The sequence below is a fragment of the Leuciscus leuciscus genome (genome assembly GCF_965113295.1).
Source record: "Leuciscus leuciscus genome assembly, chromosome: 18".
Taxonomy (NCBI): Eukaryota; Metazoa; Chordata; class Actinopteri; order Cypriniformes; family Leuciscidae; genus Leuciscus; species Leuciscus leuciscus.
In genome coordinates this window covers 17,728,961-17,755,381 of record NC_138742.1, presented here as the reverse complement: position 1 = coordinate 17,755,381, position 26,421 = coordinate 17,728,961, and the positions used below count along the sequence as shown (strand labels likewise).

At 40.6% G+C, this 26,421-nt stretch overlaps 1 protein-coding gene across 5 annotated transcripts in view; it reads right to left on the bottom strand.

Annotated features, from left to right (window-relative positions):
* The window catches only part of vps13d (vacuolar protein sorting 13 homolog D), a 43,367-nt gene that overhangs the window by 5,127 nt on the left and 11,819 nt on the right, over positions 1-26,421 (bottom strand). For 3 of the 5 annotated variants that reach the window (XM_082144332.1, XM_082144331.1, XM_082144333.1), the window contains 48 exons: positions 26,182-26,333; positions 25,002-26,084; positions 24,712-24,802; positions 24,491-24,617; positions 24,185-24,365; positions 23,009-23,191; positions 22,554-22,601; positions 21,265-21,415; positions 20,930-21,143; positions 20,643-20,814; positions 20,100-20,215; positions 19,803-20,015; positions 19,061-19,332; positions 18,037-18,170; positions 17,785-17,940; positions 17,517-17,706; positions 16,726-16,800; positions 16,431-16,628; positions 16,254-16,343; positions 15,614-15,754; positions 15,364-15,489; positions 13,780-13,885; positions 13,548-13,700; positions 13,224-13,359; positions 12,884-12,931; positions 12,660-12,810; positions 12,350-12,566; positions 12,009-12,256; positions 11,709-11,900; positions 11,475-11,601; positions 11,119-11,261; positions 10,697-10,827; positions 10,420-10,595; positions 10,178-10,301; positions 8,668-8,903; positions 8,384-8,486; positions 8,135-8,292; positions 7,889-7,997; positions 7,612-7,782; positions 7,367-7,471; positions 7,069-7,218; positions 6,759-6,908; positions 6,549-6,645; positions 6,322-6,470; positions 6,059-6,193; positions 5,775-5,942; positions 2,623-2,755; positions 2,293-2,485 (listed from right to left, as the gene is read on the bottom strand). In XM_082144332.1, coding sequence (XP_082000458.1) covers positions 2,293-2,485; positions 2,623-2,755; positions 5,775-5,942; positions 6,059-6,193; positions 6,322-6,470; positions 6,549-6,645; positions 6,759-6,908; positions 7,069-7,218; positions 7,367-7,471; positions 7,612-7,782; positions 7,889-7,997; positions 8,135-8,292; positions 8,384-8,486; positions 8,668-8,903; positions 10,178-10,301; positions 10,420-10,595; positions 10,697-10,827; positions 11,119-11,261; positions 11,475-11,601; positions 11,709-11,900; positions 12,009-12,256; positions 12,350-12,566; positions 12,660-12,810; positions 12,884-12,931; positions 13,224-13,359; positions 13,548-13,700; positions 13,780-13,885; positions 15,364-15,489; positions 15,614-15,754; positions 16,254-16,343; positions 16,431-16,628; positions 16,726-16,800; positions 17,517-17,706; positions 17,785-17,940; positions 18,037-18,170; positions 19,061-19,332; positions 19,803-20,015; positions 20,100-20,215; positions 20,643-20,814; positions 20,930-21,143; positions 21,265-21,415; positions 22,554-22,601; positions 23,009-23,191; positions 24,185-24,365; positions 24,491-24,617; positions 24,712-24,802; positions 25,002-26,084; positions 26,182-26,333 — 8,122 coding nt within the window. Of the gene's footprint in view, positions 1-2,292; positions 2,486-2,622; positions 2,756-5,774; positions 5,943-6,058; positions 6,194-6,321; positions 6,471-6,548; positions 6,646-6,758; positions 6,909-7,068; positions 7,219-7,366; positions 7,472-7,611; positions 7,783-7,888; positions 7,998-8,134; positions 8,293-8,383; positions 8,487-8,667; positions 8,904-10,177; positions 10,302-10,419; positions 10,596-10,696; positions 10,828-11,118; positions 11,262-11,474; positions 11,602-11,708; positions 11,901-12,008; positions 12,257-12,349; positions 12,567-12,659; positions 12,811-12,883; positions 12,932-13,223; positions 13,360-13,547; positions 13,701-13,779; positions 13,886-15,363; positions 15,490-15,613; positions 15,755-16,253; positions 16,344-16,430; positions 16,629-16,725; positions 16,801-17,516; positions 17,707-17,784; positions 17,941-18,036; positions 18,171-19,060; positions 19,333-19,802; positions 20,016-20,099; positions 20,216-20,642; positions 20,815-20,929; positions 21,144-21,264; positions 21,416-22,553; positions 22,602-22,966; positions 23,192-24,184; positions 24,366-24,490; positions 24,618-24,711; positions 24,803-25,001; positions 26,085-26,181; positions 26,334-26,421 lie in introns of all 5 variants that reach the window. The other 2 variants (XM_082144334.1, XM_082144335.1) reach the window with 2 other exon arrangements.

Below are 26,421 nucleotides of genomic sequence, written 5' to 3'. Positions count from 1 at the left end.
CAAGCCTTTAAACATTAAACGCAGCCTTTGTAAAAATGTGCTAAAAAAGGAAAACAAATAGTATTTCCAGTATCCACTAGTAGCAGCAGTATCATTTAGTCGACTAGTCTCTCACATCCCTAATATAAACACATTTGACTTGTGGTGAGACATAAAGTTTGCTCATCTGGGATGTTTAATCCTTGGCTGACTAATATTTGTTTATCTTTATGATCTTTATCTTTGGTTTACTGGGTCAATTGTGGGTCAACTGTGTAATGTATTTGTATTTAGTATGCTGATTCACAAAATGTTGAATTAGCAGGTACAGTTAAACAATAAAAAAATGCACATGCTCCTTGATTACAACAGCAAGGAAATGAACCACAGTTGTATTAATGCAGTTGTCTCGATTAAATGCCATAGAACAAGCAACTAATCTTTTACTATGAAGGAATTTGAGGTTTACCAAAACTTAGTGAAGGCAGACTGTCAAAAGGCCAACTAGATGAGGGACTTTCTTTTAATAAAGCTTGAGGTAAAAGAAAATGCATACTTTTCCCAAACTGAACTGACAGCTAAAGGTGGGGAACAGGATGCTTATTCAGTCAAGTCTGAGCCCCTACTGCTGCCCCCACCAACCCTCAGCACTTATTTGCCTTTGTTTTGAGATTGTAATTGAGCTGCCTCTGGAAGCCTGCCTGGATTGCATAGTGCAGTTGGGAATGGTGTATGTTATGTGTGTGTGCATGTGTATGTGTGTGTGTGGGGGGGTCTGGGGTCTGGGGAACTGATGTGGGAGGCTGAGTTCACTAGCAGGGCAGGAGAGCAAAACCGATTGGGTGGACACCTCCACTATTCCTGACCTCGCAATAGTCTGCTCCTCATTTACTTGTTTATTTCCTGTTTGCGGTCTGAGAGAATACATATGACACATACTCCTGACCAGCAAGAGGCAAACATATCCTGATAAATCTACAGTGACTACTGACATGGTTTGCAAGAGAATGTGCAAAATGGGGGTAACATCATGAACATATCAGACTGAAAGGGAAGAAAGCTCAACTGGGAATCGCCACATCCAGTTGTTGATGGATAGAGATTGATCCCTCAAGACAGAGAGGATGTGAAGATTTGCTGCTGAAGTACTACCTGCAAAATGTGTTATTGAGAACATGTAATAGTTGGGTCAGACTGCATCCGCTGTGACCCATGAATCCTGCACATTTTCGGTGTGAACTCTGGCTGAACTCTTGGCCGCACTGTGGCAGGCACGCTCCGAATGCCTCTCCCTTAAACTCCCCCAGCTCTACACAGCACAGTTCACCAGCAGGTCTCTTCTACGCGCGCACACACACACACACACACAGCCTCTCTCCATTCAAGGGGAATGGTGAGAGGGCCTGAAACTCATTCCTCCTTTAGTTGAAGCAGTAAAACCACAAACACTCCCGACTGCACATATACATAGGCAAATGAAGAACAAATGGCTTTACATACCAGACAGCCTGTGTAATATGACCTGGTTTTGGGCCCCCTCATAAAACCTCAGGTAGAGCTGCTGACTTTAGAGGATGAAGTGAAGGTGAGACCCTGAAGGCTGCTCTTAAAACAGTAGGCAAGTTCTTCGACCAGTTCTGGATTGTGCTTTGGATCATTAGCAGGTGTTCATTAGTGTAGAGTTTGACTAGCCACAAGCTAAACTCATCAAAAGGCAGGTGGGATTTATGGGCACATCAACAGAGAGGTCACGAAGGCTTTGCAAAGTTGTAAGAGCTATAAACATTGAACCACAGATACCCCTTTTCTACTGAAATGGTGATGGTTCCCGTGCCGAAGCCAGTGCTCAACAAGGGGATATATTCCACTGACTTCCAGCTGAACAATGATGTAACTGACTGCGTGACTACAAACAATATGCATTATGGTCTTTATGACTATTAATGTCAGTAGTTTTAAGAATTTAAAAGTAATCTGATGCAATGTTTAGTAGATGTAACATAAAATTTATAGTAAATTGATAGTAATAATATATCTAAAATATTTTTTATTTTAGACAGACTTTAAAAATTAGGTGACTGGAGGCGCTGAGCAATGTGATATTCACTGCATTGTTTCTGAAGTTTTTTTAATAACCTCTTCAGACTGATTTGTTTCTGTTTTGTTTTCCACCTTGGACACCAGCTCTGGCACCCTGCACTGGAAAAGGGCCATGAACAAGGCCATGGATATGCCATTCATCTAAAAATGTCTGTCATCCTTTTCCATAATAGAAAAAAAAAAAACCTGAATACATAATTGAGTGGAAAATACCTGTTGCTTAGGCTGGCCATTTCTCTGACAGTTTGTGCTGTTTCGGAGGCAAAATCCAAAGCTCCTGCCACAGGTTTTGTCACTGTGCCGACCAATCCCTTCCCCAGACCAGAGAAAAATCCACTGACACCCCCCTCAGTCTTCACTCCCTCCACCGTTGATGTTATCACACTGGTCAGACCGCCAATGATGCCTACACAGCAATGAATCGGCAAGTTAGGTTCAGTGGACAAATCATGGTACAGTACAATAACAATCTTATAATACTGCACAATGGTACAATAAGTGCCTTAATATTGAGCATATGAAATGCCAAATGTTTTGATGTACCATGAGCAAGACCATGAATCCCTGCCACAAGGTGCTCTCCACTGGTGGCTCCATGATAGCGAATGCACTCTCGTTCAGTCTGATGCCGATTGTCCATTGTCTTGCCCAATCCATCTGATAAGGTACCTGCAAACTGCACAGGCAGATAAACATTTAACAACAACAAAAGAAAAGTAGATTATATGTACTACAAATGAACAATTCTCATACCAGAAAGAAGCATTGCCACTTAAATGAATAAAGAAAATATTTAACTATAAAATGAAGACATTTCTATAATTATGCAGTATTAATAAGTTAATTGTACCAATAAGAAAACAAACCAAACTACATGTGGCATGAAATACATTTATACAAGAATCTTTGAATTTGTTATTCGAACATTTGTCAATACATCAGGAATTCGAACAGTTGCTGACACTGGTCTTTTCAGTTAGTGAAAACCCCCCACAGTGACCCGAAGGAGTGGACTGCCTGCATTGACCTTAAGGAGTGGACTGTCAACTTTAGGACACATCAATGACTTACTGTGGTTCCTGTCTCATTTTCAGCAAAAGTTCATGTAGCTCTTCAGCTGTTTATACTGTGGACTGCAGTCAAACAAAATCATGCAAATCAACTATTCTATTTTCCTATAAGTTCATGAGACAAATTTATTTCTAATGTCTTACGGTCACAGTCACTCAAGCTTTATTTGCAAGGGAGCCACATTCTGGGCAACCACCATGGTTCTCAAACCCTTCCACTGCTGAACTGAGGATACACGATTTTACAGATAACTGATTTTACACACCATCTCATCCAGCTGTCAGATATATCAGGCTGTAATTTGTCTAATGGGGTGGCGCTCCCCCCTCTTGGCACAGTTGACCTGACTTTGCCCAGAGTGGCCCCCCTCAGGTCCCCTGCAGGTGCCTCCTGGAAGGGAGTTTGTGTTACAGGCCCAGTGAGCTCCCTACTGCAGCCAGAGCACTTTATAAACACAGGCACATTCTGCAGAATTCAAGCAAGAGCCAGGCATGAACTTGGGATGACCCCTCCAAGCAAAGTCCCTGGTGAGTTCATCTGAAGGCCAGCTCAGATTCTCTACTCCTCCTCCTCTTCCACCTCCCTCTCTCTCACTCTCTTCCCTTTTTTTAGGCTTGGCTGTGAAATTATACCAATACATTTACCAGATATGAGTTTGCGGGAGGGAGAGGAGGATCAGAAAACTTTCAAGTTTATGGCCCCCCCACACCACCCCTTCTTGAGCCATTAGACCATCCCATCTCAAAGCAGGGCCCCTAGAGGTGAGCGGGAATGTATTCCAGTGTGTGTGAGAAAGAAGATGTAGAGGAATGAAAACCATGATGTGATTGCCAAGAAGTGGTTGAGTCTGACAGAGATGTGAAAAACTGTACAAACTGATGAAGGTAAATCCTGATCCACAGCAAGAGAGTTTAAGGCTATTCGAGACATGGAAACAGTGATGGAAAAAACAGCTTTATGCAGCAGGGGGTAACTTTGCTGGAAAATATGTCTAATGCATTGCTCAATATGAATTCAAATGTGTGTTTAAAGTATAGGTGCTATTGAAAGAAAATCTGTGGAGAAGGTTGGAGGCACAGACACACTGCAGTCAATGGAGGGTGCATTAGCTGAAATACCTATTAAAAAAGGCCCAGGCCCCCATAAAGGTAAAACTAACAACGGAGAATTCCTGATGTCTGCACATGTTCCAAAATAAATTCTGGGTGGCCACTGACATAAGTTACAAAAACTAATAGTAATCTTTGCAAATACAATAAACCTCAAGCTTTCTAGGCACTTGATCAAACCAAAGCTCTCAAATGCCTTTTATATCTTTCATTAAAGTTTTTCCACCCCAAGCGGTATGACATGGAGCCTTATACAGTTGGTGGATGATTTTGGCAAAACATTTTTATTCATGCTGCTGGAAGTTCTCCAGGGGGAGTAATAATTTGTTTATACTCATGAAATTGAATTAGTGGCAAAAAAGCAGCCAAAAGAGAAAGTTTTTATTTCCTCAAGCAAACCTAAGCATTTGTTCAGCAGTTCGGTGGGTAATGATCAAAGACCTAAACAGTTACTACAGCCAAAAGTATAGCTGAAGTCAAAGAAATGGACTTCAAATACCAACTATAATTATTCAGTATGATGAGCATATTTAAACAAACTCACCTTGGCTAAAAAGCAGCGAAGTGCGAATGTGAAAGTGCTGATTTAGACATAGTGTTGTCCCATGCTATGAGTACTTAAGACATTAGCTTGGCGAGTGTGGCTGGAAGGAAAGTAAATGAGAGCACAGAGGGAGCGGACAGAGGGAAAAGCATACAAAGCGCTGTCTGACAGTGAGCTGGCTGCCAATGAAGGACGTGGTGCGATGGCCTGTTAGACAGACATGCTGAGAGCTGGCTACAGGACATGAAGTGGAGGCTCAGGTCTGACCACACACAACTGCAACCACATACGAGTACACACATTCCCACACTGGTGCCATGAGCCAATTCCATCTGCTCAAACAAACTTCTTATAATGTTCATGAGAAAGTTACAGGGCTGATATTCAACTTTTATGCTGACAAAACTATTAAATGCCGGTGTTCCAATGATTCTGTAAACATGCAGAATCCTGCCTGTTTACACAGGGAGACCAAAACTAATAAACCTCAGTGAACCTTCACCACTTTATTGCATATTATGAGGAAAATCAGGTCAGATTGCTCTGCTGGTGAACATCATGTGCATTTGACCTTCCAATGCTGTTCCTATTCTTCTCCTGGAAATCATCAAATTACAACATGTGGCTAGTTTTAGTGTTCTGCTCAGGCAGACTGCTTGGACACTTCTTCAAAAACATTCAATAAGAAGTCTGTGAAATAAACAACTTCAGCTTCTAATTTACATTTGAACAGACCAGATCACTGAGGAAAATTCGTTCTCTTGCTTTATTTTTCGTTATGACTTGGCCTTGCACTCAGTGAATTCATGTCTTGCAGTTACAGCTCTGGTACTTTGCAGCTAAACAGATGGACTTTATCATATATTTGGGAATAGTTCAAATAACCCTGTGAAATACTTAAATGATCATGCATATCATGCAGTGTGAGATGGACTGGTGAAGTCGACAGTAAGATTGTGAAATTTTCTTACCTTGGCAGCTGAGTTGGAAACACCATGTGTAACACTGCGGATGAGCCCTCCAACGTTGCCATACTTGATGAGTTCATTCATACCCTCAGTGACGTCGTTCAGTAAGCCCATGGGGTTGCCCAGGAAGTCCACTGAGCCCAGGATCTGAGCCGCCTGACTGATAAGCTCCTACAAAAAGTCCAAGAGCTGATGAAATCACACTGCGGTGATGCAAACGCTTATACCACAATGTACAGTATGAAAATATAATGTAAACATAATTCAGAACGAAGAATGTTTATGACCTCTTTAAAGTGCTTGAGGATGTCACTGATGATCATCTCCTGTGTCTCATAGGGATGGACTCGAGTGTAGGGGTACATATTAATGATCGCATCTTCAAACCGAATGAGTGGGAACCCAAGGGTTCCCTTCAAGGCCTGTGCAGAACAATGCTTGATTATAATGCAGACAACCACATCACAGCATAACGCAAACTTTCAACAACAAAACTGCAACCAGTGAGGCACTTATAGTACTACAGTTGATTCTACTGTGGCTCTTGTACCTTGAGGTCAGGGGGCAACTTGTGAGAGGTGAAGACGCTCAGCTTGACCTGAGGGACACTGATCTTCAAGTTTTCAAAATAATAGCGCTTTGGAGTTCCTGCATCTTCGCTGGCTTTCTCATAGAGGTTCTCATCCAGCTTCTCTACCTCTGAAACACAAAATCATGTACTTAGCAGAGCATAATTAATTCCCCATTCTATACACCAGAGGGATACCCACTACGCACCTCCCTCTGTCTGACCGTAGCCAAAGAATATGAGCAGTTTCATCAAGAGCTTTTCCTCAATGATGACAGTATAGCGGCGTGCTGTGACCATCAAATGCTGCAAGGCAGAGAGTAAAATCTATAATCAAACTCCTGAAGTCAAAGGAAGATGTACAGATAAGCCTGAAGCATTTTGGTGAGAAAGTGAATCCATAAGTTCACTGCTTTCACCTTAAAAAGGTCTGTGAGCATAAGACTGCTGGGCACTTTAACAGCGTTGACCTGCAGAGCAGGACCTGAGTCCACTGTAGTACTTTCAATGGAGCCTGGAGTCACAGACAGCAAAACAGGGTGAGTGGAGCCCAGGAGCTGATTGTCCACCTGCAATAGATGAGAGAGTAAAGACATATGGTGAATGATCAGAAAAAATCTAGATAAACTAATTAGTCTCATTAATCGTCAACCATATTGTGCCATTCCTAAACCAAAGTGAGTAATTCCCAAACATTGGATGAATGCATTTAGGTCTGTGGATGCTTACCTGAATGTCTCTCACTGTAAGTTCCAGTACCTGGCTGGCAGCGGTGCGGGTGAAGTGCACATCAATGCCAGACAGGGTGGCAAACACTAGCTCTTCAGGGAGCTTATTCACCAGTGATAGACCCACTCCTTCGTCTAGATTCACCAACACCTACACACAAGGGCATAAATAGGGAGGTTTGAACTTCCAAATTCAATATTTGATAACACTATGCTAATTTGTTTTTTACTGGAAACACAATGATGGTAAAATTCCACAATCAATCAATCTGCTGGACAAACAAAAACATGTTTTTTACCTCAAGCTCCTCCTCAGGAACTTTCATCTGAGCACTCTCTTTATTCTGGTCTTCCTCAGTGCTGGGAGAGGGTCTATTCACGCGCCGTTGGTTGAAGTCACTGATCTGAAATGAGGTATGCAGCTTTTCATTATATTAGAAAGTGTGAAAGAAAGATAAGAACTGATTCCATTTCATTTGGTTTCAGATGGCATGCTATCCCAACCATGCAATTCAATAACAACGAGACAGGAGGGGTGTCTTGCCTGTAGTACTCGCGTGGGCCCATCAGGCAGGACCTGTACGGACAGTACACCTGAGCCAGGTCTCATTTTCTGGTTGATAAACTGTTGCTCTGGTGTCGGTTCCAAAACACCAGAGTCTGGTCCCAGTACCACCTCGGCACCATCATACAGGCCAGATAATCCTCCTCTTACCTAAAACAGCACATACAATATTTGAAAGAGCCACAGATTCTGTCATACTGGAAAAAAAGCAATTGAGAAGCAAAAAAATAAATTGGATGAAAGAAGAAGGACAGACCTGGACGACTAGTCTGGGCAAACCACAGGTCAACATGCCAGAGCTGAAGTGCCATGTCTGGGTGGTGCTGCGGCGGTTGTCTGGCCGTCTCAACATCAGAGGCTCATAGCTAAAAAAGAAAATGCAAGATACGTGAGAAATGACACCCACACACCATGATAATGTTTACTCTCCAGAGGGACAAGAACAAGCTTAAGATAGACAGCACAAGTTGTCCTTTGTTGTGCTGTGAAGAGTTTAAGTAACCTGTTGTCTGTCACTGCAGCCAGTCCAGCAATGTCAAGCACTAAAGATGAAGTGAGGGGTCGAGGCTGAGAAGGTTTGCTCTGTGGAGGTGATGAACCCTCATGACAGAGCATTCCTGTTCCGGTCATCCGCCAAAGTTGGGAACGCTTTCCAGGCTCCTAAACAGACAAAGAAATATGAGAACCTTTGAGAATAAACTAGAAATGGGGAAACTGGCAGATATAAGGCTGAGAAAGAATATAAGCAGACCTTTTTCTTTAGGATTACTCTCTGTGTTTTTGTCTCCACATCCAGCACCAGTTCAGCACAGCTGACCGCCCGCTTCTTCCCCACTGGCCTTTTTCCTCCATCTCTGTTATCAAATCAAAATGTCAACCTCAAGTGAATATTTACTTATATTTACAAACACCAATTTGAAGAGGTCATATTTGAGTGAGTCAGCCACTGGAAAGTTTTCTGCTTGAAATTGGTCAAATAACCAATTCCAAGGATGAGTAAACTATTTGGAAAAGAATTAAAGGTGGAGAACTCACTCTGAGAATGTAAAGGACGCAGCAATGTAGATGAAGTTCTCATAGTAGAGCTTGTTGTATTCTCTAAAGAAGTTCATGTCAGCGGTAACCTCTGAAGATCCGGCTCCCTTCACAGTGAGGGTGAGGTAGGGTTGAAGAATAGGTTCATCGCAAGCGTAGTCCAGAACTGCCCCGGCTTTTACCTCTGTGTGTAGCCGGATATCAGCCACTCCGTGTTGCCAGAACTGGATAGGCACCTGAGGTAAAGAGGACATGTGTAACCAAAGAGTTTGTGGAGATTGTGGTTCTGCAATAAGCTTTAAGACCATTTTAGAGGCCATTTACACTGCCATCATAAGATCCCAGAAGTAAATCAAAGCTATCCATCAGCTTGAATAAAACTAAATAACATGGCACAGAATTGGCAGCTGACAGTAGACCTGGGAAAACATTGAATTTGTCTCTCAATATGTTGGCAAGATCAGACCTGAAGTTTTGGTGTCAGAGATAAAAAAGAAGATGGTTGAATAAAAGCACCAGCTCACAGCGCCTTAGGGAAAGCTTTTAGAGAAGGCCTATGAGTCGAGAGGGACATATTGCCAGTGACAGTAAAGCAAAGTGCAAGCAGGAAGATCTAGGATACTTCTATCCTGGACAAGAGTGTTTGATGATGAAACGCCAAGATAAATCATTGAGAATGTTTCTAATCCCAGCACCAACAGACTTTTTATTGTTTAATATCAAGACCCACACAAAAAGAGCAGCAAAATGTCTGGCCAAAATAATTATTAGCAGATAATTTTTTTTTTTACAAAAAATCTGTTTTGATGTAGGGGCAGCACTGAGACAGAGAAGCCATCGGACATAGAGCTGCCAGGTGTGAATTCAATGCTTGACGGATGAATCGATTGCTTAAGTCAAGCCAGGGGGAGTAAAAGAGCTATTTCATGTGACAAAAGCTTTATATCCACCTATTGTAATGGCTAGAATGGTGTCTCGCTCAGTAAATTTAAAACCACCAACAGATCATATGACGGGAAAACTGGCTTTGGGGTTGGAGGAAGGTGACGGAAAACGTGCACACCTGCAAATCCCCCATTAAACCCCAGATAACAGGATGATATTAATAACAGGTAAAAAATTAAGTAAAATGTGCTTTATCTTGCTATGCCTCTTTCATGAATGTTATTGTGTCCAGAATTGAACACTGAAACGAAATAATATTGTCTTGATAAATGTCATTATTTTAGGAAGTCAGAAACAGTAAACAGAAAACAGAACCAAATGTCTCCCTATGACATTTCAGAAATTCAAGAGTAGCACCAACATTTCTTAAACAATTTAGGTTTGGGCTTGCGGTTAGTACGGCATTCTTATTCATGTGCTCCGACAAATTCTCATGGGTGACCCGGGTTCAAGTAAAGGCCAGGGCATATTCCCAACCATCTTAGTGCTACTCTTTAGTCTCAAATCTTCTGAACCATTCTACTGCCTTACAATACTTGATAATGTGTCCCCTCTGAGGACTTACCTCAGAGATGTTATCTATACGGAAGGGTGGGGGCAGCTGGTCAGTGTCACTGAATGAGATTTGATGCGTCGCTCCTTTCAAAGCAATCTCAGCACGCAGGAAGAAGCAGTTCCCTAAAGTGTCCCTATGGAACATATAATGAGAGGTATATATGTCTATGAAATCAAGAACTTTTTCCTCAGTCATTTTCTGTTCTGTTCAGCCATCTCTAGAGAGTGAGTGTATTTGGTGGCATGAGGTACCTCATGTTGATGTGGAAAGATTTAGGTTTGTTGACCTCAAAACCTCCAGACCAGGTGCAGTTGGGTACATCCATAAGACGGACACAGAGAAGCTGATCATAGTCATTTCTAGGCCAGTGGAACACCACACTGGATCCTGGCAGGGTGGAGATATATCCATCTGGATTTGCTGTACCCTACAGCAGGTCATCATAACAAACAAAACATTATCATGTATTTTTTATGATACATTAAAACATAGCACAAAGACAAACACAATGAAAACATGGACTCCCACCTTTCCTCTGACAAATTCCCTCTGCGAGAAGGCTAACTTGTGAGATGATCGATTGTCAAGTAGGTATCGTGGAGCAAAGGTCACAATGTGTGTGTCACGATAACGCCCTTTCCCCTTTCTCACATTTATTCCTATAATAAGACATTATATTCCATTATTAAATCACCTTAGCACAGGGGTGTCCAATCCTGCTTCTGGAGGGCCACTGTCCTGCCGAGTTTAATTCTAATCAAACACACCTGAACCTGCTAATCAATGTCTTTAGGATTACTAGAAACTTCCGGTCAGGAGCGTTGCGGGAAGTTGAAGCTAAACTCTTCAGGATGTTGGCCCTCCAGGAGCAGTATTAGACATCCCTGACTTAGCAGATACCACAATGCAAGAGAAACATTTCTTAAAATAGTATAAGCATTCCTTATTACCTATATTATAGATGAGTCCGGGTCTGTTGCTATGCTGGATGACTTTGAGTGCTCTCACTCCACTGCCCCCATCCAGAGAGAAACCCTGGCACCATCCTGGAACACCATCTGGGTGGATCCCTTTACCGATCCGCATGGTGCACCTGTTCAAAGAGGACAAGACTTTAGAGAGCTTTAATAAGGGGTAGTTATGCAGTTAAATTACATTTCTGCTATGTTGGATAATAAATAAATAACTCTGGCTGTGGAATTATTGCAGGTTAATTAAATTAGATAATTTATTCAAAAGCATTTGATGGGTGGGCATGGTGTGAACACACAATGTTCTTTGGTTTTTCCCCTTCTCTTGCACTCACATATTGGGTTGCTCTTTGTCAGTGTAGCAAAAGAGCAGTGGGCTCAAACTCCTGGCTAACTCATGCTCCTCAAACTGCCCAGCGGCATCCGTTTTCCCATTGTCCTGGCGGAAGATCAGAGGCAGCCCTGCGTACACAATAATCAATGAAAATATTACAGACATGGTGCAGTACAATTTAAGTCTTGAATTCAGATCATCAATCTGTAGTCAATGTTTAGATATGAAAGCATACCAGTTTTGTTGACCAGCCAGTAAGAAGCAGAGATGAGGATTTTTAATGCTCCTTGGGCTCTGAGAATAATCCGAATGGTGAGACAGAGCAGCCGTTTGTTGACATCGTATAGCCGCATACGCACCACATAATTTTGTGTACCGGGAGGGATGAGCAGCTCCTTACAAACAGGAAAGTTCTCTAGGAGCACACCTAAGAACAAACAGCATACTTGTGAATGCTTTATGTGGATTAAAAAAGCAAATGGGTAAATTTTCATGTCAAATATGTAAAAGAAATGTAGCATGTAGTCCAATTCACCTAATTCTATATTTTGTGATGTGTCTACAGCATGCAGCACTGCCTCTTTGCCCGGTTTCATGGTTCCCTTGATTGAGGTCCCTTTGATGTAGTAGTTGAGGTCACAGGGAAGGAGGTTGGCCAGCACTAGGGTGGGCAGCAGATAGATGGTGTGACCTGGTTGGCGGTAGATCTGCTTTGTACCTCCCGCCACAGTTTTGGCAGGCTGCTGTTCAGGGTAGTTCTCTTTCTTAATGACGACACAAAACCTTAAAAAAAAAAAAAAAAAAAGAACAAAACTGTTTACAACTCAAGTTTCATTCGCCTTTGATATTTTCTTTCTCCTCCCAGCCTGTTTTTACCTGAAGTTGCGTTTGAGTTGTTCATCAAAGTCTGCTGACTGGCACTCCCTCTTGCTGCTGCTGACGTCACCAGACCGCTCCACAGTAGTCCAATGGATGGGCACCTTACAGAAGAACAACCCTAAGCCTTTAGGTCTTGCCTGAAGCCTCCAAGAGGTCAGATGGAGAGGGATGGCCAAGGCCTCTCCGGGCAGGATGGGTGGCAGGACAACAGGTTCTATAGAAGGTAAACAGTTAAAATAAGATCCATAATAAATAAACACAGGTAAACCATAGCAAACAGTGTGTGTGTGGGTTTGTAGACACTTACTGTCTGGAGCCGAAGGGCTGTCTAGTCGCACTTCCATGGGAACCTCAAGACGATTCTTAACTGTGAGCGCTGACTGCACCGTAATGACCTTACGTGCACTGCCCTCCATAGTGATAGAGAAAACCACTCGAACAGGCGGCAAGGCTGAGAACTAAACAGAGATTATAGACTGTGTACAAACTCTAGGATAATTTGGTGTAATGGTATGAGGTACAAACACTTACATATACATGAGGGTGTATGATGTTGGTTCTGCTAATTGGGCTGCCAACCTAGAAAAGCCAGGTCATTAAATTTTTATGAAGCATTATTTCCATTTTTCATGAACTACTAAAAGATTTTATATCTCAAAATGATCAAATAACGAAAGAGGGAAAAAAAACTAAAACATTCACATCAAAGACCCATGAGAGAAATCCAAGACTTCAATGTAGAGAATCGCTAATATAATGCATTTATGAATTACTAATGATTTTATAGTTCGAATGAAGGTCAAAACTTCCTTCTCCACATAACGAACTACTAAATTTGCACAATTATAAAATGTTTGACCCATTAACTCACAGTGCTCGAGGGGTTGTTTCGATCAGGGGCGGCGTAGCGGAAGAACACTCCAACCTTGTCCACTGACACTGGCTTCACCTGCTCCCAGCCCACAACACGCACCAGCAGCTGGTGGAGTTTCAGCTCATGGGTGTGTCTGAGGTCAGATCACATTATCAGCAAAGAGATGAAAAGTAAAATCAATGAGGTATTGAGAAGCAAACAGTACAGCAAAAACAAGTAAGCTTTAAAGTCAAAAACATTTCAACATAGACTATCCTGTCCAACATTAGCACATTCAAAGCCTATTGGATTTGCCTTTACATAAGAGACACCCTCCGCTACCTGTGTCTCAGTTTCTCCCGGGCCTCAAACTCAAAAGGGAGCTCCTCCCCAGGCAGCACCTCTCTCCACTGGCTGATGTTGTGCGTATCATCTGTTCCAGGCCCATTCACTTCAGATATGGAGTCGGCACTACTGCTGTGAGATAGTGCCACTCTGTGGACACAGCAGAACCACCATGTATTTTCCCGAAATATAAAATATAGTTAAATACTGTAGTGTGAGCTCTTCTGACCTGGTTGGTGTGGTAGTAAGAGTAGCAAACCACATAGTGCAGCCAGTATGGTTGCGCAAGGCATAGGGCACAAACGGCTGCCTCCTCTTGGAGAGCTTCATATCCGCTGAAACATGGCATGAATATAAAATCAGCCACTCAAGATTGTGAATAATGCCAGCTATATCAGGTATTGTGCACCAAAAACATATTTTGGAGGAAAATTAGCTAGAAATGTTCCTCCTTAAGGTATGGCCCAAATCATACATTAATGGAGATGCCACAGACTATAAATGAAAATTCAGTAACAATTTCACAACACATTCATAAACTCTGTACCAAGACAGCATGATTTAAAGAAAAATATGGTATCAAACCATTTCACACAAAACATATTTAATATGCATACATGATAATGGGTTAGGGTCATGGGGTAAATCAGGGGTAAATCATGGGTTAAGGTTAGAAAAAAAAGCCCAGAGAACGATGGTATCCTAAGCTCTACGATACCAAACACAACGGCCTTCTGACTTCTCTAAAGTTGGCTACGCGTCTATGAACTGTACCTCGGGCATGAATCTGCTGCTCGAGACAAGTCAAGCTGGTAGAGCTTCTAGTTCTAAGGTAGGCAAGAGGAAGACCTGACAGCAGAGAGAAAAGGAGAAGAGAGAGACATGCTAGGAGGCTGTAGGAAGAGGAGCGGAGACGCATACGGTCAAAGAGAAGGGTAGAATGAGTAGCACACATCATGGTAGTATATGTTGCGATCTTCTCTAAAAATACAGATAGAACTAATTGTTAGTCACTCATTCAGCATGATGAGATTTACATTTAAATTTGTTGTTGATATTCTGGGTTTAAACTCTGTGAATTGTGTATTTTACAATACATTTATTTGAAGGATTAATTTTCAAACCATTCAACATTCACTTGTCTAAAGCTGAAGTGTGTGATTGTAAAGATGTTAAAAGACTATCCTGCCATCCTAGCTTTGTTCTATCCTAGCTTAAAATGCAGAAACAACTATAAGCAAATGATTTGTAGGGATGATTTCTTCCGTTTGTCAGACCAGTGACAGACATGGAGAGAGTTTGGAAATCCTGATTAAAAAAATCTGTATTTTTCAATTTAGCCTTCGAAAGTTTGAGGTCAGTAGGATATTTTTAAAAGAAATTAAACCTTTTTTTCTACAAGGATACAGTACATTCAATTAATCAGAAGTGACAGTAATTAATGACAGTAAAAGATTTCTATTACAAATAAATGCTGTTCTTTTGAACTTTCTATTCATCAAAGAATCCTCAAAAAAGTATTACGGGTTGATAATAAAAAAATAAATAAAAAAACCTTTAAAATATATTACACTTTAAAATAGAAAACAGTTATTTTAAAATAGTAATAATATTTCACATTATTACTATTTTTACTGTATTAGTTATCAAATGCATTTCTGGTGAGTATAAGAGACTTCTCTCAAAGACACTTTTGAACAGTAATCTATATTTGGTGCCTAAATTACACACTTCAGCTTTAAAAAATGCAGTATAAGATTTATTAGACAGGTATGTCACTCCAGTGCAGGTTAAGCAGAAGGCTAATACTCACTCTGGGCAAAGGAGGGGGGGTCCACTGATGACCCCATCCAAGACAGAGTGGTGGAGGGCTGTGGCGACTGCTCGTCTTCCTTGCAGTAATCTGCCAACCACGAAGTCTTGGTGGTGCTGTACTGCTCTGTGAGTCAGGACGACAGGCCCGCAGAAGGGTGTCAATATTAACATACCACTTATAAATATGGAAGCAAACAGTTAGAGAAAAGCATGGAGGCCTATGAGTGTGTTTGACCCAGACTATGTACCCAGTAAGACAGAGGTGATGTTGACATCCAGCCTCTGCTTGGCTCGTACTCCGATCTTCAGGCGAGGAGGATGGAGCCGGCCTGCCGCCTGTCGCTGCCAATCCAGGAAACACGGCCAAGGCTCGATGAATGGCTCCCAGCCTGTAGACCAGCAGAGACAAGTGTGTGTGCTTATGAATGTACACAGAAATACATAGTGTAGGGTTTACACTCCGTTCACAATTACTTCTCAACTCACTGCCTGAAAATGACCTATATGGTTTTGTTTTTTTACGTTCAACAAACGTACAATGGTCAACATCGAAAAATTCCTTAATTTAATAATGGCCTAGAATCCTCATATTTATTATGAAAACAGTTTAATATTAATATTTAATATATTTATTGGGCCAGTGTTATTTTAGTACTGTTTGTATACTATTATAGTATTTATTATTTTTATATTTTCTATTTTAATTTTAGTTTAAGTTTTAGTAATTTTGTTATGTGCTTTTGTCATTTTTAGGGCTGAGCACCGATTTTAGCACCGATGGTGCGAGGACCCTATAGGAATTGCTCTGTTTATTATTAGGTTTTGTTGTATTAAACGATTGCTACTTTAATTTATTTTTACATATAGACACGCGTGCCGAGATCTCACCTGAGAGTTCTCTGTTGTAATAATCTCCAGACAGAGTGAAACTAGCCTTGCCTTCCTGCATAGACCCAATCCTCTGGAGAACATAAAGACCTGCGATGGAAGAGAAAAGCAGCTACAGAATTGCCTGCCTACAGTATATGTGACATATGGAGTATCACAGTATGCGGTCATCCTCACGTGAGAAGGTGAGCTCTGCCAGAGGGACGTCACAGTCCAGACAGTCATCGATGAAGCAGATACACACGCTCTCGGCCTTCACTTCCACTCCAGATAGGGGATGAGCCGAGTGGCTGCTGGAGTCGGAGTCAGCTCGGCTTCGGCTCGACATGATCTCTGCATTCTCCCACAGCCATGTGGCAGCTTGGTCCAACTGACCTATAATTCAACGTACACCAATATAGACAATGCAACACACCATTCTTGGATTCACATGTGTCTTTTGCAATGTTGGTAGACTAGTGCACTGCTGTACCTCTACAGTTAATGAGTGCACGTCTGCAGTCTTCCTTCCTGAACCCAAGGTCCTGTAACCGCTTAAGCTGACCTTCTACAATGAAATATTAGTAGAAACTTCAGCAAAGCTCTTTTCTAAAAACGTCACATATTTACTTGAAGGTGTGTTCATTTTTAGGTGAACTATTCCTTTATGTCATTTCAAACCAATGGAAATCATGCACAATCTAAAATATATGGAATACAGGAGCCTAACCAAATAGTTTTTTTTTAATGATACAAAAAGTCAGCACACTGTTGCTTCCACAAAAAGATTATTGAGCTCTCCAGAACACTATAATGTGATCTTTCATGTGGCGTCTTCCTGATCAGATGAAGAGATCTACTGCTCGAAATGTCACAGTGTAGTGCTCTGATGAGCTCAATACATGGGGAGAAACAGTGCGCTGACTTTGTTTTGTATTGTTTTAAACCAATGACATGAGCAAACCAGTCTGAACGATTTGTTCATGACTCGGAAAATTGTGGATGTCAGTGTTTTCAGTGCATGATCACAACAAGGCTATTATATGCCTTCAGACTTGGAATACAGCACATGAGTCAAATTAACCACTTTTATAATACTTGTATAGAACTGTTGTTTCCATTTTGAATCCTAAAGACTCACAATCACTGCAATTGAATGGAAAAGGTAACTAGAAAAAAAAAAGGAATATAGGTTTGGAATGACATGAACGTGAGTTAATGACAATATTTTAATATTTTAAAGTATTTAAATAATAGAAATATTTTTTTAATTAGTGAACAAACCCAGTAAAGCCTCAGTCTTGAGCCTGAAGCTGTGCTTTGGGTCTGTACTGGCAGTGGATGCTGAACTCTCAGCTTCTGTGGCAGTGTCTGATGGGCCGGTGGATCCTGTGGTGGGAATGGACTTAGCTATTGCAAGGAAAAGCTGCACATCATTGTAGGAAAGACGGATATCTAGAGCAGGAAACTGGATCTGTGGGGGAAACAAAATCTTGAATTGTGCACTTCTGGCTCAATCCTGACCTGTGGTTCAATTCAACTCAGTACTGACCTCCAAGAGAGGTGGAAAGTCCGCTATGTTGAAGGCATCGAGGAGCCCTGAACTGCTCTGGTACGTTGGGCAGCCACAAAGCTCCATTTGCACATTGACAGGATCAATGATGGACAAAGCCGTTTCCTGCTCACTGCCCAGCCGACATGAGAAAACCTAAATAGGTATTAAAAATTTAAAATCAATCAATCAAAACAACGCTTTCTTTTATGTCATGGATATTGTAAAGTCACAGATGTCCAGGGCAATTACCTCAATGCCTGCTAAGCTGCCAGAGAAAGGCCTGTCCAAAAGTCGAGGCTTGTATGTCAGCACAGTAGTGCCTTTCAGAATGATAGCGTTGGTGTCCAAACATGAAGAATCTTCAACGACCACAAACTCTGTCCCTGGAGGGAAAAAAGAGACTTATTTAAGATTCCATTCTATGTAATATTTCTAATCTATCTATCTATCTATCTTTTTTAAAAACTACTAAACTAAAACTTAACCTATACACTTAAAACCTTCAAACTTAAAGCTGTTAAAACTACTTCAAATATTCTGGCTAGGCTTTCTCAAGCCAACATCAAAGTTTGTCTACAAACTGTTTAATGTAGTTTAATACTTTTATTCAGCAATGATGCATTAAATTGACATAAAAGACATTTATAATGTTACAAAAGATTTATATTTCAAATAATTGCTGTTCTTAATCTTTCTATTTATCAAAGGATTCCCAAAAAAATTCAAACATTAATCAAGGTTTCTACAAAAATATTAAGCAGCACAACTGGTTTCAATATTGATAATAATTCAAATGTTTTTTTGAGCAGGAAATCTGCATATTAGAATGATTTCTGAAGGATCATGTGACACAGAAGACTGGAGTAAGGATGTTGAAAATTCAGGATTATTGAATTTATTATTTATTAAATTTAATTATTGAATTACGGGATTATTTTAATATTGTAATAATATTATATTATATTTTTAAAGGCAAATAAATTCAGCTGAGCGTAAGAGACTTATTTAAAAAACATTAAAATAATCTTACCAAACCCAAACTTTTAAACAGTACTGTATATACTTTATTATTATAAATATTATTATTACATTTTTCTTTATAATTTGTGCTTTTATACATAATATATAGCTGCTTTTATGTTTTAGGAAGGAGGTCCTTCACAAGCAAATCAGGAGGATTCCAATTTTTCCTTGCCATCAAAAAGTCTGAAATGTCCCAATGTAATTCCTAAATCTGCCTTTAGAAAGTAACACAATATTGTTAAGATGTTACCTGTCACATTGAGTTTGACCTCCAGGTATTTATCTTGAATGACCGGCACAGTGGATCGCTTAGTGACCACGCCACTCTTAACAGTTTTGGGCATGACAGCCGCTGTGCTGCCTTGGTCACTGCTGCCACTTGGCCAGCGCTGGTGGGTAGGCGCTGCTTCTTTTTCCACAGGCATCTGCAAAAAATCCCTCACCATCTGCAGCCAATCAAAAATGAGGAAAACTCGCAGATTGTTTAAAACCACAGTGAAGCATGAGGAGTCCCGCGTAGATCTGTGAGAAAGAGAGATTTATATATCAGAGATACATTTATATATCAGTTTTCTGGGTACTCAAAGCGCTTTACATAATGGAAGGGAGGAATCTCCTCAACCACTACCAATGTGCAGCATCCACCTGGATGATGCGACGACAGCCATTGTGCCAGAACGCCCACCACACACCAGCTTACTGGTGGAGAGGAGACAGAGTGATGAAGCCAATCATATATATATATATAAGGGCCGTGCTTTTTGACAGTACAGTGTCCCCATCACTATACTGGGGCGTTAGGACCAACACAGACTAACGCCTTCACTAACGCCTCTTCCAGCAGCAACCTAGTTTTCCCAGGATGTCTCCCATCCAAGCACTGATAAGGCTCAATCCTGCTTAGCTTCAGTGGGTAACCAGTCTTGGGCTACACGGTGATAGCCGCTGACCAATGGAATGCATTTAAATGTATTTTAGTAGTGGGCCCAGACCTGTAATGTAGCTCCAGCTGCAGAGAGGCTCGGTTGGTGCCTGTCCTGGATGGCTGCAGAACGCAGTCAAACACATTGTGTTTTCCTTCTGTTGGTCCACTGCACCCAGTGAATCGAGTGTCATGGGCCAGGAGTGAATGGGACACTAGGTTCACCGATTTGGAGCTATTAGAGAAACTCTCAAACAGGAGCTTAGATTTCATAAAGTCAAACCTAGTGGGAGAGAAAGAGTAATTAAACTTTTTATCTATAAAAAAAAAGTGCAAAGAAATAAAACATTTTGAACAAATGATGTACCTGGCCAAGGAGCGGTTATGACCCGTGGATTTAGGGTTGTCTAGTAACTCCAGACTGACGTCCTTCATGTCCACCAGAAGAGACAGGGATGTGTACACATCACCACTTAACACGGTCTGCATGAATACACCTCCATTAATACACTGTCCAGGCCTACAAAGCCTGCAAATTAATTCCTTTTTTCCCCCTAATTCTTATCTTTATTTTAATAATTGCATTTTGGGGCTTTTGCCTTTATTATAGAAGACGGGACAGTCTATTGACAATTTAATTTATAAACAAATTAGCCATTCTTCAAATTGCAATTTATAACAGGGATCAGCAATATTTTTGACAGTATGGGCCATTTAAATTTTTTCTTGTTAAATCACTGTTCCACTGTTTTGAAACCCTTATTGATAGTGGTAATTTTGTATTTATATCAAGCATTGATCTAAAAGCCATAAAGTCACATGATAAACAATTGCATGTAATAAATTTGAACCATAAAACTGTTCATAATTTAAAAAAAACTAAACAGGAAAGCTGCTGTAATAAGCTTACATAGGTGCTGGGGTCTTGGAGATTGTAAGGTCTGAGGAACTCCTCCACAGGCTCTCCCAGATTGTGATCCAAGAGTCCACGGATCAGCTGATACCTCTCCAGGTCCAGGGAGCAGTGTACAGAAGACAGACTACCATGGATGGACATGTCTGGGACGGCATGACTTAGTTCCCTGAGACAATGAGAAAATGAAATGCATGTTAATAACAAAGACAAAGGAAACCTAAACTGGGAGTATTTTCGATTAAGGCAGGAAAGCTTAGGCTACATTAGGACAATTGACTGACTTGTCAAGGTTGCGCTCAACTTTCAGCTTTAGACGGCAGCGCTCCTTTAGCAGGCTCTCTCCACTTCTACGTACTGAGTAGGATGGGAAGACCAAGTCTGTTTCCAGATGCTTTCCAACACTGTCCCATGGCTCACAGGGCATCCGCTCTGCTGCAAATATGTCCATCTCCTGAAGGTCTAGAGCTATACAGTCCAGCAGACACACATGATCTTCTGTAATAAAAGGACAAGTCAATTATCACAAAAGTCTGCTTTGAGATCAGGTTCACCCTATTTATACATATTGAAAAATTTGTTTCCCACAATAAGTGCATTCCAGATTCTGGGTGCTGACCTAGACTTGAAGGCACATCTGCTTCTGGAATGCATCCAAGGCTGGGCTGGGGTTTGCCTAGGATAAATCCAGAAGCTGTGCTGGAACTTGAAGACTTTTTTTCCCTAGCCTTCTCAGTATCAGAGGCAGACTGGGCATCTTTCACTCGATCCTTCAGAAACGATTACAGTGTTAAAAAACATATATATATACAGTATAACATACCTATAAAAAAACTTATATTTCCAAAAAATGCATCCAAAACATTAATTGTTCTTTAAAAAAGCAGTATAGAAATTAGAACTGCACAATATATCGAAATTATCGAAATATCGCAAATGTATATATCACGATATGCATATCGCAACAGCTTGCAATAACTGGGGTCATGAACAAAAGACAAAGAGAAAATCACTCACTGCTCTTGGCTGAATAACTTTTGTAGCTTTAATAAGAATCAGTAGCCTATATATTTAATTCATACAGTGAAAACTAAGCAGTGTTTATTTTTACATTTGATTATTCAGTTTCTGCTGTTAAATAAACCTAATGTAGGCCTACCTGAAACCCTAAACCCTGTGGTTTACACTGATGTTAAAATAACACTTCTTATGCTACAGTAAAACACTGCTGTTCACTTTCAGAAGTTGTAGGGATGTTTTCTTGTCACAAAAAGAATGTGAAACACTTATGTAGATTATATAATTTTAAATATATTTTAAAGATAACTTAAGTTTATTTTACACACTTTAAGCATTATCGTATCGCATATTGAATATCGCATTATTTAATGAGTTATCGCATATCGCATTTTTCCTCGATATCGTGCAGCCCTAATATAAATTTTAATTGGAAAGAAGACAGAGGAAAAACAACATTATGGTCTTAAAATATAGAAATTGAAAAGATAATAGCAAAACTTTGAGCCTAGTTCAGTGTGCACTGCCGCCAAAATACTGAGTTCACCCAGAAATGATTCAAATTCATTCACAAGAAAAATAATTTATTATTAACTTTTTCTTGTCATTCCAATATAATAAAATGAGTTTATGTTCACATGGATCTTTGCCATTCAAATCACAAAAATATCAGTATATAGGTTCAGAAATGTCATAAGAATGAATAAATAATTACATCATTTTTGGGTGACAACTGTATTAAAATTTCATTGCATTTCCTACAGACTAAGCTAAAATGGAATTTACTCAATGTGAAACTGTTCTTATCGGTCATGAAAACAAGTAAAGAGAGAAGGAACACCATCTTATTACCCAATAAGAAACACACATCAGATTAGCATGCCCTGATACCTTATAATGTGAGGGATCCTTGTATGAATTAGCATGCAAAATCAAATTCTTGATTGAGAAAAAAAAAAAAAGATGAGATGAGATGATTGTTAATGTTCATAAACTGTTAATTTAGGTCTGATATTCCCACAAACTGTACACAACCACACAGGAGTTAAATTAAACCTAAATAAATGAAATTTTACTGGAAAACTGTGACCTTAACCATGCACAATAAAGAATGGGACTACATCCATGAAGCACTTTCCTCAATTCATTTTTGAAAGATACAATTTGCTATCCTCCCACCCCCTTGCTTTTCCCTTAATGAAATCATTATCATATTGCAGCAAACAGTAAAATGCTCCTTAAATGCATCCCACAGCTGCAGAGTGGCGATGTAGTGTACACTATATGGGGATGGTAGGACTCACCAGAGAGGGGAAAAAGGTATGTGCCATTGTAAGTTTCTCTACCTTATCTCTAAGAGAGAAGGTGCCATGAGAGCCAGCAGGCAGGAAACAGTTACGAACTCGGAGTTGGCCTAGGTTGGCCACTATGAGGCGTTTAGAGTGGGAGCTCTCTGGGATCAAGAGGACAGGAGCACCTGCCTCAATGTCCAGCAGCACACGAGCAGCTCGCTGTGGGCGTTCACGCACCTGTAGGGTAGAAAGTGAATTTTAAACAATCCCCTTAGGTCACTACAATGTCATGACTACCATTATATGAAAGTATACAGCATTACTTTTGTGTTCATCAAGTTCATTTCACTTTGGTTTTATATAAGAGATAGCAGTTCACTTCTAGATTCGCTTTAGCCACAAAACAGAATCGAGTGTAGTTAATTACTTAATATGATAATTAACGTCTTTATATTACCTTTATATTACCAACACACTAATGCTTATCAAGGTGACAGCTATGTTATTTTAAATTGCATATAACATTTTATTGTAAAAGCTAAAATGGTCAAATGAAGCATGTTTTTAATTTGCAAGCTAACATCTTAGCCAACTATCTTAGCACAGCACTAACTTAATAATAATAATAATAAATAAAATAAAAATCCAGATTTTGTTCAGCTTGAACAAGATTACATGATAACATGCTATGTTATCTAACAAACCCAGATTTGCCCCAAAACCTGTGAAACCTCATTGAACCTAGAGATCTGGGTATTACAACATGTTATATATAGATGCAAATATTGGAGCTTTTGTTAATGCAAAGTGTAAAAGAAAAAAGAATGCGAGCAAGACAGGATAGTGTCCTAATGGGTAACTGCTGATCAGGAGCCAGTGGTATGTAAGAAGGGATTAAGAAAGGACAGACAGCTCAGTGTCCAGCCTCATCACCAGTGTCTCCAGTTTGAAAGAAATGAGTGTTGACAACTCCTTGTTTAACTCTATCTTGTCTCTGCAGGGAAGGATTGAGGGCAGCCACAGCCAGCTGATCACTCAAATGGCAAGCGGTTATGTGAGCAGCACTGGCTGGTCTGTTTTCCCTGGCATGTATGCATCATTTACACTAGGTTGTACAGAAGCACACATGAGGAAGGGAAAAGTAAATAATTAAGGGTGCTATCTCAACATTTCAACTTATTCTGTCTAAAGGTTACCACTAAACAAACAGAATTAAAGTAGTCCACTTACTGCCTGACCCTCAACGGCAGCTCTCTGCCTGCCCAGGACATCCTGTAGCTGTGTGAAGTGTTGGATAAAGGCCACCACCTCGGCCTGGAAGCGCTGAGTATGGACATACTGTACTGAGGCCATCTGAAGAGATACCTTCATATCATATTCTCGCAGCAAGCAGGGGTCAGGTTCTCCATACCTGGAGATAGAGGCAGTGTCAAAACTAAATCAGACACACAAAATGTGAAAATGTGTAACATTAGGTTACTTGTGTAACCCTGGTTCAATATGCATTAATTAAATTAAATAAACGTGAGAAAATACTTGTGTATGTTGTAGACAAGGGCCTCTCCACCACGCGTTGTGAAACGCTCTCTGTATAGGTCCCCGTGGGGTGTCAAATCACTCAGTGACAAAGTACCCAGACTTCCTTGCAATGCTAGATCTCCATCTGAAAGTGACATATAAATTTAGCAAATGTAAATTTTCTGAAAAATTTTAACAATTTTAACGATTTTAACAAATTTCATCATACTTATACACACCAATCATTTCCATGTGTGTAAACAGTTTAGAGACACTAGCTTTAGCAAGCTCATTGGTCTTCTTCCTCAGGACCAGTGATAACGAGTGAACCTGTGAAGGAAGTACACAAGTCATTTTTAAAGATTATACAGTAGTGCAATATTCAGAAAAACTGGGCAGGCACTAATTCACCCTACACTGGCCATCATTTTTTTAATGTAGGAAAATAGATTTTGTTTTATAAATGTATTATCTAAAACATTTATTCATTTATATAATTATTATAATGTCTTGCATTATTCTACTGTACCTTTAAATCTAGCTTTGTATTGACCCTTTCCTCAATCTCTGGATACAATTCTACAAGATCGCTGAGGTCACTATTTTCCACTGAGAGTTCAGGTATAGGCTGAGGTGTGGTGGTAGGCACTTTCAACGCATGGTTATTAGCAGTAGAGCCAATGCCAAAGAAGTCTAGAATCATGACCCAGGTTTGCAGCGTGATGAGAATATCAAGGCAGTTGAAGTCCACGTCCACACTGCGGCCAATGCTGCCATACCGCGTTTTAAACTCAGGGTGCCGCCTATCAACCATTAGCACGTTTATATGTACCAAAGAGTCATCAAAGTCTGACCGTGGGTGTGGAGACGGAGTTTGGCGGGATGGGGATGGAGGAGGGGTGCTGGGGCACTCTGCAGCCTTTTTGCTCTTTCGACTGGATGCAGATGGTGTACTGGGGTGCCTCTGATAGAACTGGAAAACATTCTGTGCCTCTTCAAATTGTGCTGGAAGAGAGCGTGACATTTCTGGGTACGGAACATTGGACGTTATTGGGCACGACTGTGACAGGTATTCCTTTGGACTGAAGGTGGAGGGCTTTGGAGCCCCTCTGGATACCATGAGGTGTTTGTACTTTGATTCAGGGTTTGGCTCTAGTAGGTCTTCCATTAACAATGAGTGAAGGGCTAGTTGGATGGAGACTGAATGGGGATGATCTTTGGTGAAGTCTCCCTCCAGGTCTTGAAAGCGGAGACTGACCAACCCTTGAGATCCTTGGCTAAGGTCTCCGCTCAACTGCACTTCCAGCTCAGAGACCCGAAAGATGGCCTTCACTTCGGTAAAAGAAGGAGGCTGGAGAGGGGGGCTCTCGTTTTGCAGTGGAAGTGTTGCTGAAAAGGATGGTGACAATGAGGAGTAAGGAAAGCCGACATGAGGAGGGTCACGCGCAAAGAGTCCACCTTGCAGATCAGGGAAGCGATGCGGTTTAGTGGAAGAGGGCGTAGGAGGTGGTGGTGTAGGGGGATGACTGGGTGTTACTCGTTGATCTTCAATGAATGAGAGATTATCGAGAGTTTGAAGGACCTGCTCATACACAGACTTGCAGAGACACACCTGAGAAAAAATATGACAACTTAAAATTCTGGAATTTATATATGATAAATAAAGATAAATAAATAAAATTATGCTATGCATTTTAATAGTGCTTTACCTGGACAGCATTAACAAATCTGCCTTCCACTCTCATTAGCCCAGTGCTCTGGTAAGGTTCTTCACATGACAAAAAGGTAAAGTGTGAGTTTTCATCAGCAGGGACTTTCTCGACAGTGAGCTTGATGGTGGCATCTTTTAAAATATGAAATGCTAAAAGGAGGAAAAGACATAAAGATATTGAAATGTGCCATGAATTAACTTAACCAAATATAAATATAAAAAAAGCTTCAAAAATTCC